This window comes from Oenanthe melanoleuca, chromosome 2, assembly GCF_029582105.1.
Source record: "Oenanthe melanoleuca isolate GR-GAL-2019-014 chromosome 2, OMel1.0, whole genome shotgun sequence".
Classification (NCBI taxonomy): Eukaryota; Metazoa; Chordata; class Aves; order Passeriformes; family Muscicapidae; genus Oenanthe; species Oenanthe melanoleuca.
The window spans coordinates 131,240,613-131,252,033 of NC_079335.1; the positions used below are offsets into that span (position 1 = coordinate 131,240,613).

The 11,421-nt window shown below is 43.7% G+C and overlaps 1 protein-coding gene across 1 annotated transcript; it reads left to right on the forward strand.

Moving 5' to 3' along the window:
- The first annotated feature begins 330 nt into the window (after nt 1–330).
- On the forward strand, nt 331–10,541 carry MSRB2 (methionine sulfoxide reductase B2). Its single transcript, XM_056484491.1, has 5 exons — nt 331–903; nt 1,943–2,049; nt 3,018–3,094; nt 6,997–7,144; nt 9,683–10,541. Exons 1-5 carry the CDS (start codon nt 645–647, stop codon nt 9,788–9,790), a joined length of 699 nt encoding a protein of 232 aa, XP_056340466.1. The 5' UTR covers nt 331–644; the 3' UTR covers nt 9,791–10,541.
- Nucleotides 10,542–11,421: the final 880 nt, after the last annotated feature.

Consider the following 11,421-nt stretch of genomic DNA (forward strand, 5'->3'; position numbering starts at 1 on the left):
GCTATTACCAAAACTTAGACATAGTAGTGGGATAGCTCATATATAGTTATGCTTGTAATTGAACTGCCTGTTTGGTTGGGATAACATCCAGTGAACATATGATGAGGACTCTGCTACTGATATGCCAAGTATCAGCACCTGCTAAGTATGGACCAAGGCCCAGACTGGAGGTGATAATGAGAACGGACTAAAACCACAGCCAAGAAACATGCATGCTCTAAAAAGGCAGGGCCATGCTAAACAGTTCCTGAGATATGTAAACTAGTTTGAAAAAAGTTTGAGTATAAGTAATAGTTTATGAATACCCAACAGGCTGATGTAATGGAAAGGGTATTTAAAGAGTGACTCCAAGGACAGTAGGTGTGCTCTTGGCTGAATGCCAAGCACCCAGCCGTTAACCCTTTTCTTTATTATCTTTGTCTCCTATTGTCTGCTATTAAACTTTTTTAATTTTACCAGAAGAGTGAACCTCGTTTTCCACACTGGCCTCCTTGCCTCTCGGTAAGAAGCGATTGAAACCTTACCCTGCAGACGCTGCATGGTCATTCAAGCGTGTGCTCTACTCGTTGCGTTTTGAGGTCTGATTCCTCAGGCGGAGCGCAGGGATTGCACACGGCCGGCGTTTCCCGGTGCCGCCCCGCGCTATGGCGGCTCGTCCGCTCGGGAGGATGCTGGGGAGGATGCTCGGGATGGTGCCCGGGAGCCGCCGCCCGCTGCTCGGGAGGATGCTCGGGATGGTGCCTGGGAGCCGCCGCCCGCTGCTCGGGAGGATGCTCGGGATGGTGCCCGGGAGCCGCCGCCCGCTGCTCGGGAGGATGCTCGGGATGGTGCCCGGGAGCTGCCGCCCGCTGCTCCCGCTGCGCTCGCCGCTGCCAAGCGGCCGCACCGCGCACCGAGGCACAGGTACCCCGGTACCCCGGCACCCTAAGCACCCCCGGTACCCCGGTACCCCCGCCACCCCCGGTACCCTGGTACCCAGGTACCCCGGTACTCCCGGCACCCCCGGTACCCCCGCCACCCCCGGTACCCCTCCTGGGCGTGCGGACGGGGAAAGGGCATCCCGTGCTCGCCGTCTTCTGGCCACTTAGGGGGGCTGCGTTAATATGCTGTAGGTTTTTGTCTTGAACTGGCAGCCTAAATTCTAGGTTTTTCGGTTAAACTATCATTTTCAAATTAATTTCCCCCTGGCCTCCACCCCCCCAGTCTCACCTCTACCTTGCAAGAGATGAATGGAGGCAAGTGTTCATTCCTCAGGAGCCGATTGTTTTTCAAGGATCCCGTTCCAATGGGAGATAGGCCGGGAGGTAGTACCCGGTTTTGGCCCTGTTTTTCAGCCAGTCTATTAATTCTTTGCTGCTCCTGTACCACTGTAAATGTGGTGTGTACAGACCCACAGGATATGTTGCTGGAGGTTTGTACCGTGGTGGGTGACTTCTGCTCTTCTGTTGTGTGTCCCTCCCTTAACTATGGCCCCATTTCTCTTGGGCTGTAGGTGTTGCTTTCTTCCAGCCCTCCTTCTCAGCACCACTTTCCACTGGGGCCTGTGGAAGTTGCCAGTGTTCCACAGCCCACAGATGAACGTTACTTCTGGTTTCTGAGGGTTTCCAAGAGGTTTGCCAAATCTTTTAGTGATACCCAGGGATGAAGAAGAAGCTGCTGGCAGACCAGCAGATATCCTGAGCCAGGACAGAGGGCTGTGCTGGGAGAGTGGGTGGTGCCTTGGGTCATAGGTGCCCATTTCCTTCACAAGCCTTCCCAAGTGGTTTGCTGGAGCTCTCTGGATGTAGCACACCAACTGCAGAGCCCTGTGCTTGCCCCGCTCATGTCCCTGAACTGCCCTCTGTGCTTTTGCTAGAAACTTTGGGAGAACTGAGATGATGATGGAAAGCATCAATGGAATTTAAGCTATCTGACTAAATTATCTTTCTGTATCTAATTGAAGACACAGGCCACCTCACTAAACAAGCTGAAGCAGCTGCTGCTACAGACTGGAAAAAAAAATTGACTCCAGAGCAATTCTATGTCACACGAGAAAAAGGAACTGAACCGGTGAGCAAAGTGCTAATGCTGTCCCAGGCTGAGCCATCTCCTCTGCCTGCTGGGCACAGAAAAATCTGTCTTGGGGAGCTGTCACCACTCACTTTCTTCACAGGGTTTCCTTTGCCTTCCTGTAGATGAAAGTTAGACTCAACATACGGAACAGGGTGGATTTTGTTCTGACCCAGACTGTTTTGCAGATGAAAAAACATTCTGCATTCTTTTCATATTTTATTGGGTTGTTTTTTTTTCTGGGATGCTTTGCTGCCAGATCAGCTGTTTGTGTGGTGGGAGTAGAGGCCCCTCCAGAGGACAGGGAGATGATATTTTTATCCTGCAGTCTGCTTTTTATGACCACATGTAGATTTGCCACAGAAATCTTAAACACAGTGCTCCCTTCAGGAGATGGGCTGTCCCTCAGGTGCCAGATCACCACCCACATGACCCCCCATTTCCTCCTTCTGTGAAGGAAGACATGTAGCATTGTGGTCAGGTGCTGGTTGTCCCTAGCCCAGAGCCAGGACTTCTGCACGCAAGGAGCACGTACCATGTGAACAGTGCCCAAATCCATAAATGTAAAATAAGGATCCCAGCACCAAATCGTGCAGGAAGAAGAAGAGTCCCTTTGTAAAGCCACTTTAAAGTTGTGGCAGTCCATAGCAGAGCCCTGGCCTTTGGGATCCTGCACATTTCACCAGTTTCTTGGAGGTCACGACTCCATGCCTGGTACCTGGATGATTTATGCATCTGACTGGTCTCAGAGTTTGTGGGGGTAGGGGGTAGTCTTCACTGCCAATCCAAAGGCATCCTCCCCTTCATTTCTTCAGGCTGCTAATGTTTGTTCTTCAAAGCCCCCCTGCAAAGCTTTCTTTTTATGATTTTTCTCCTGTTTTGAATCTGATTCCTACATGCTTCTCCCAGATGTGAGCTTTTAAAGACCTGCATTATTAACTTCTCTTTTTTTCTTCTTATTTTAAAAGCCTTTCAGTGGGATCTATCTGAATAACACAGAATCAGGAATATACTGCTGTGTGTGCTGCAATGCCCCCCTCTTCAGGTAACATCTTCTGGATTTCACAGTGTCTTTAGCATGTACTAATTGTGGCAGGAAAGGCAAAGTCTCTTCATGAATGGCATGGGAAATATTGGTCAGAAGAACAATTCCTTGGTGTCCCAGTGCTGTGTGTAAGTCTTCCAGGATGCCTGTGATGACAGAGACACATGGTGTGCCTTTTCCTTGAGCTGATGAGGATTGTCAGAGGCCAGCACTCTGCTGTCCTGCTGTGTCTGCCTGCTTCTCCTGACACACTCCTTTTTGGTTGTTAATAATTCTCTGTTTAAGAGGTCCTTAAGCCAAAAGCTGCTACAAAATACATGTATTTATGCATGAGGATCACTGTGTGTTTGCTCTGTTCTTGTGCTCCTCCACACCCATCTTCTGCCACTCGTGCTGCTGGGCTGGAGAGACCTTGGTCTGCCTTTGTCTACTGTTGTGATGTTCTCATTGCTGGTCACTCACACTGCAGCTGGGACCACATCTTCACCCCACCCCCTCCTTGTGCCCTAAATTAAATTCCACTATTCCTGCCTTTTTGGTTACATCTACTTTTTAAAGCCTGGCTGCAAATGATTGCACAGTTAACCTCTGTGCTCTTTACAATACAATATATTTTGCAACTTCATTAACGTCTAAGTAAAAGGAAATAGAGTGCCTTGGAATAGGATGTGCAGAGGGTGTTCTGTTCTCTGTAACTGAACCAGGAAAGACAGTTTCTCATATTTTTGGTGGAGAAATAGCCCTTATTTATTCCCAACTGAGAACTGAATGAAATGTGGCTGATTTAAAGGATAAATCACAGATCAGAACTTCAAATGGGACACTAAGGATCAAGAGATCTGGATAGTAAAAAAGGAGGGGAAAATGTAATGGATATATTGAAAATAAACCTAAACTAAACAACTAAATTATAATTACAATTAATTTTCCTTTGGCCAAGTGCACAAAACTACTGTTAAGCAAACATGCATTTGCTTAAATATATAATTTTCTGTAGAGGTTTGCTAATGAACACTTTTAAATAAATTCATTTCTGATGTTAGCTCAGCATTGCAAAATACTCTGAAGATAAATATAAAACCTAAAAACACCTCTGGAAAATTCAGATAAAATAGAGAAATATACTAAGCTGTGGAAGAGTTCCTTCCATTCCTTCAGATTTTCCTTCAATTTCATTGTTTTTTATATTATTCAATTGATATTGACAGGCCAACATGAAGAGAGACAAACACTGGAGGGAATTGCTTCTGTTAAACTAGTTAAACAAAACAGCAATATAACCAAACAGTCAGGCTGTCCTTTGCACTATCCAGCTCTCAGAGAATATAAACACTTTTCTTTGCAGCACTAGATAGTGCTAAGCCTGACAGACAAAAAAGGCCAAACTTTCAGGGAAGAAAAAAAGCGCCTTGTAAGAAAATTGGAAACTATTAAATGTGAAAAATCATCTGAAAATATCTTTTTAATGGAGATATTATGCTGTGGAGAACACAAGCAATAAGGCAGAGAAATGGTATTGGATAAGAGATTCATTCATCATATGTATTTACAAGTCCATTAAAAATGTTCTTTTTTTTTTTTTTTTCAAATGCATTAGATCATTAGCTACAGGTAAACATGAAGTATTTCTTCCTTTCTTTGAAACATGTGTGTATACATTTATACCAGAATTTATTACCTTCTGCTACCAAATATACATTTGAAAGAGTTGGAAATGCATGGAACAAACCCCTAACCTTTACAGATAGCAAATTGTGGTGCTTTAATGAAGTCTCAAACCTTCATCAAACCATAAACCTACAGCTGAGATTCATACAGCAAAAAGCACTTTTTAAAATTATCTGGATTCCATCCAGGATGACTGAAAAAGGGATCAAAGTAAATGACATATGCTGGAGGAATGGTGTGTCGAGGTCTAATCTAATGCATATGTTTAGGGAAAGTCCATTTATCCATAAATTAAGTGGTGAAATACTTCAAAGGACAAATATGATCTTGAACAGCAATATTTTTGGGTACTAAAATGTTTCTATTAGGGAATCTAAGTGACATTACTGTTAATAAAACCACACAGAAACCATTTCTGTTGAGAGCTAGTTTAACAGCTCAAAAGATTGTTCCTTTAGCAGTGGAAAACATCTACAATAAACTTAAATACTGTGAGCAGCATGTAAGGGACAGAGTCAGTCAGGGTCAGATGCAAAACCCACACAGTGTTAGACCTTCCTTGACTCTGTGGGTTTTCAAAGAGGATCTTTGTGTGAATAAACATAAAGATTCCTGTGTCAAAAAACAAAAGAGTTTTATAAAAAAGAGACAGAGCAGATGTATGTCAGGGAAGCTCAAGCCATGTAGGGATATGTGTCCCCCAGGTCATTCCTGGGACTCTGTGGCTGGTAGGGACAGTGTTCCTGTGGTTTTATGGCAGGGAAAGCAGGGAACCTTCTTTGGCTGGGAAGAAACAGGCCTGCAGCCCTAAGGACCTTGATGTACAAACACAGAGCCTTCAACCTGCTTTTGCTTCAGAGCAGGCTGCTCCTGTGCTGTGTCCTGTTTCTCTCCAGTTTTATGGAAAGGAGGGGAAGAGAGCATTTCTCATGGCTAATTGTGCATTGATGTAAATGACTGAGCAACAGCCCACACAAAAACCAGCCTTTGGCCATTCTGTGCTAGCAAATCCTCTTTCATTTCCTCAGCTGCATTACTCAACGACAGCCCTGTACAGGTGATTATAAAAATGCTGATTCATTCACTGTTCTTTGGGTTGGATTTTTAAAGCTTTTTGTCCAGTTTGTTTACCTTCTCTTTTTAAACGGCACTGCAATTAAGATTTTCAGATTTGTCTTCACCTCGTGAATAACCCACCAAAAGATACATTATACATATTACATACTTTGTTTTAAATTCTGTTCTAACATTTCAACCCCCTTGATCAAGAGCTGCTAATGGTGCTGATGTCTCCATCCACCACTAGATGCCAGTAAGAGCATTGGGTTTGTGAAAATGGGAAAAAAACCTATGAGAAATCATGAGGAAATGGTTGTGGTGAGTCTCCAGACCACTTATCTGAGAAGTATGTGAACCTATCTTCATTTCTTGTTCTAACTCATGCTTGGTCCCTCTTTGATAAGGGAAGTTCATATTGCTGTCAAAGCTTGCAGAGTTTTAAACAGGAGGGATTATCTCATCTCTGTACCAAATTCCTCAGGTATCTTTTGATCAAATTTACCAATGTGCTCTAGGTTTTAATATGCAGCTTAACAGTGCTGGTGACCCTGGGTGTTTACAGGAGGCACCCACAAGCTGACAGTCTGTTGTGCTGTTTCTAATGGCTGCAATTATCTCTTGGGAAAAGTAGATCTTTGTGCTGTGATTTGTCATTGGTTGATTGATAGTCTGAGCAAGGCTCTGTTTGATTTTTCAGACCAGCTTGATGGCTGACTGCAAGGCAAATCTCTGTCATCATCAGGCACAAGCCTGGTCTGCTGGGCTAGCCCAGCCTTTGTCTATTCTTTGTTTTTCCTTCTAAACTCTCTCCTCTGAGATTGCTGGGTTGGGCCAGGCTTCAAACTGCAACTCTGCAGGTGTAATTCAGCTAAACACTATAGCATAATGTTAACATGGCATAGTTGTCAGAAAAAAACCTTTTCTAAGCTTTGTAATATGCCAACCTGTCATTGAAATAGGAACAGTGAGGCAAAATCTCCTGTTGAGCTGATTTAGAATTCCCTTTGGAAGAGTTTCCAGCACAGTTTGATGCCAATGAGAAACCTTCTACTGTGCCAAATATTATAAATATTTGTACAACACAGGAATGAGGGGAAAAGCCAATGTTCTTAATAGAAGCAGAGTCTTTTGTAACATCTCTGTTCTTAATTAACAAGATCTGGTCTCCACTATAGCTCAGAGAAGAAGTACAATTCTGGGACTGGATGGCCATCATTTTCTGAGGCTTATGGTACTTGTGGCAGAGATGAAAGTAACACCAATATCCTGAGACGACCAGATAACTCACTGGGGTCAACTAGAACTGAAGTCATCTGCAAACAGGTATGTTTGTTTTGGAGATGATACACAAAGACACTGAACTTCACAGGTAAGTTTTCTTTGTGCCCATGAATGAATCTACCTAAATACAGCAGTGAGAATTACAGTATCACTGGAGCCATTCTTTCTCAGTCTGGGGTGAAGAAAAGTATGTGACTGGGGAAAGCAATTGTGTATGTGTAGCCAAACGCTGGAGTTTAGACAGAAAAAAATACTTTAAAATTATTTTAAAGAAAACTATTTTAAAGGTATGCTGCAAGGTGTGATAAGAGATGGTAGAAGAAACTCTGAGATAGGGCCCATGCATTTGGCCCATCACAGGGACAGTTCTTCCTCATTCAGTCTTGCTAAATATTTGTTGCAGTGTTCTTAAAATATGCAGAGATTGAGACACCAGCCATTGAAGCCATTTCCAGCCTTTACTATTTGTCCTGCAGGGTGGTGGCTGTGCCCTGCATCTGCACAGCTCTTTTCTGTGGATTCTCTTGTTTCACAGAAGCCACCCTTTTATTTTTTCTAGCTATTTTGACTCCCTGTTTTGTAGGTTAGAAAGGTTCATTTCCTTCAACTGTTCCTTTTTATGCAGTGCTTTTTAGTGTGCTCATCATCCTGTTGCTCTGTTTTGTATTCTTCCCAATTGACCCTTTTTCTTCTTGTAGTAGAGATTGAGGTTGGACATAGCACTGAGCTGGGCCCAGCCTGCAGCTGGGGTTAGAGGCTGCTCAGGTGTGTTAGAAATGGTGTTCCTGTCCTTACACCTTTACCTTTCCACAGACCATATTACATAATGTTTATTTATTTTGGAACCTGATGTAATTCCCAGGCTCTTTTTCTAAAGAACTGCCACCTTTAACCATTTCTTCCTAACCCTGAATCTGTTTCTTACTTTTGTTAAGGTATAAAAGTATGGAATTGAATGTAATGAGTTCCATCTTGGATTTGGGGCCTTTTTTATGTCTGTGTGTGTCTGTTTTTGTAAACTGTTAAGATTGTTAATGCTGTCCTTCAGTGTGCTTGCAGCAGGCTTAGGTACATCTACAAACATAACAAGAATTTGCTGCAGTCCATTATCTTGGAAGAGTTCACATTTGCAGCCATATGCAACAAGCACCTTCAAGAGCCCCAGCTGAAGATCTTCCAGTCTTATAATGTCACTGATAGCTATAGTGTGCCTAATTTTTTCACCTCAGTAATTTGAGAGGGGAATCCTCAGTTGATCTGTTAGAATGACCTACAGTGACTTATTAATTAATTAACTTGAAATTTTCATTAAATATTGAGATATCTAGATCCTCACATTTATTTCCTATACTTTCTGGCATTAATACCTTTTGACTTTCTCTTCTGGGATCTGCTTGTTTAGGGGCAGATACTTGCCCACCGACAAGATGTAATTCCTTGTCACCCCCTGGGACTCTCCCACTCACTGCAGTGATTTAATAATGAAAGTTTATTAATTCAGGATAGGACAGTAGGTACCAGCATAATGTTGGTCCATAATTCCAATGGTAATAATGCAATGACAATGGTTTCTGGTCACCAGCAGTGTTCCCCAGGGCTCAGTGCTGGCACCAGTTCTGGTGAATATCTTTATCAATGACCCACGTGAGGGGATCCAGGACACCCTCAGTGAGTTTGCAGCCACACTGAGCTGGGTGGGAGTGTTGATCTGCTGGAGGGCAGGAAGGCTCTGCAGGGGGATCTGGACAGGCTGCATTGATGGGCACAGGCCACAGGTCTGAGGTTCAACAAGGCCAAGTGCTTGTGCCTGCTCCTGCCCTTGGGTCACAACAGCCCCTGCAGGGCTACAGGCTGGGGCAGAGTGCCTGGAAAGATGCAAGCTGGAAAAGGATTTGGGGGTGCTGGTCAACAGCAGCTGAACATGAGCCAGTGAGTGCCCAGGAGGCCAAGAAGGCCAATGGCATCCTGGCCTGCATCAGCAACAGTGTGGCCAGCAGGACCAGGGCAGTGACCATCCCCCTGTATTCAGCACTGGGGAGGCCACACCCTGAATCCTGTGTTCAGTTCTGGGCCCCTCAATTCCAAAAGGACACTGAAGTGCAGGAGAGAGACCAGGGAAGGGCAATGGAGCTGGGGAAGGGTCTGGAGCACAAATCCAGTGAGGAGCAGTTGAGGGAGCTGGGGATGTTCAGTCTGGAGAAAAGGAGGCTCAGGGGTGATTTTATCACTGTCTACAACTGCCTGGAAGGAGGATGCAGCCAGGTGGGGATCAGCCTCTTCTCCCAGGCAGCTGGAGACAAGACAGAGGACATGGCCTCAGGCTGTACCAGGGAAGTTCAGGCTGGACATCATTGGGAATTTCTTCATGGAAAGGGTTGTTAAGCTTTGGAATGGACTGCTGAGGGTGGTGGTGAATTCCCCATCCCTGGAGGTGTTCAGGAACTAACTGGACATGGCAATTAGTGCCATGGTGGTGATCAATCAAAGACAGGCTCTATGAATGAGAGGTCTTTTGCAACCTAAATGATTCTGTTATTCTGCAGCAATACAACAATAAAATGGTAATAATTTCTGTTGCAGTGTGATGCCCACCTAGGTCATGTGTTTGATGATGGACCCACACCTTCTGGGCAGAGGTTCTGTATCAACAGTGTTTCATTAAACTTCAAACCAGGCTCTGGTCAGTGAGAAGTGGCTCTCTCCAGCTTGCAGAATGTTTTTCTCTGCTCATACAGAGAAAAGTTCCTGTGAAAAGCTCTCATGCTTTTAATATATAACTCAAATTTTAGCATTTATGCTGTTGTAGCTTTGTTTTCCAGCTCTTATCATTGTTGATAAAAATGCATATTTTTGTTGTAACAGTTTGTCAGTCTGTCTTTCCATGGTTAATGTGACATGTTGATCTGCTTATTGTATTTTTTAATTAAAAAAAATAAATCTGTGCAATGGTTCACATTCACAGCTGTCATCATTAACTGTATTGAGGCTGAAATGAGGTGCTCTCCTGAACCTGACTGCCTATTCTGAGCAGCAGTTGTGGCACACAGATGTACATGGCTGATCATGGCAAAGCTTATACTTCTGTAAAATCATCATATCCTTCTAAAGAGAAGCAAAAATAACATGAATCTTCAAATAAGGTCTGGGGTTTTTTTTCCCCCTGATGTGAGAGACCTTTAGCTGAGCCAAGTGACTTTTCTGTGAACCATAAAAGCAAAGTCCTGAAGGAAGACCTAATTAAAACTATTCCAGACAATGGAACCAGTGGAGACATGGAGTCTTTCTTCCTTTAAATCAATTATTTTGATTCTGTGTCCAATAGCAGAGTTGAAATAGGGTATGTTCCAAAAACTTCTCTTACAGCAATTATATGGTAATAATATAGTGATATGTGTAATATTTTCAGACTTCTGTTATCCCTTGTATATTTCAGAATTCAAAAATAAAAATAAATATGGAATTTACTGTATTTGGGGGAAACAAATCAGCACCAAAAACCAGACTTGGTAAAGTCTTGCTTTTGATGTCTTGTCTGCTCTCCTTGTACAAGTTTGTAAATACTTCTGCATTCTCCCAAGCATTATCATTACAGTTTGCCTTAACAGCAAAATTAATCCTATGTCTGTTAAACTGAGCTTTCCTTCCTTCAGAATTTTTTCCAGAGAAAATAATCTCTGACTCAGAGCATCAGCTTCACTGAACTAGCTGGGTTTAAATGCTTCCCTGCTGGGAGTTACTAGGCAACATCTCATTTGGCTTTACCTATAACAGCCTGTTTCCACTCTCCCCACTTCGGTTGCCTCAGTGATAAAAAGGGTGTGTTCATTTACTAGTGTAGTCTTAAAGCTGTTTAATGTCTTCAGAAAATGGACCTCTACTGCACTGAATTTACTTCTGCTCCTTCTGTCTTGGACCTCTGTGGTTTTTCATTCTCCTCTGCTTTCCACAGGGGAACTCTACAATTCCCTGACATCATAAATCTACAAATCCAAAAACATCATAGAAACAATGATCACCACAGCCAACCCAAACCAGATTGCTGCAGAACCTAAAGCCCACCAGAGGTGTGAAGCAGCATGAGCAAAGCCAATGCTTGGTGCTACTGATTTTATGCACTGTCACAGCTGGTGACAGTCCCATTGCCATCAGAGGTGTCTGTAACAGCACTAACACACTGCTTGCTGTGCCTGTGCGTGCCCAGCCTGCTCAGGTCTCTGCTCTCAAGAGTCTTCCCAGGTTGTACAGAAATCACTCCCTTTGCACTATCTGAATTCATGTGCCCCCTATCCTGATACACTCTCATCCACTGTTTGTTTGTC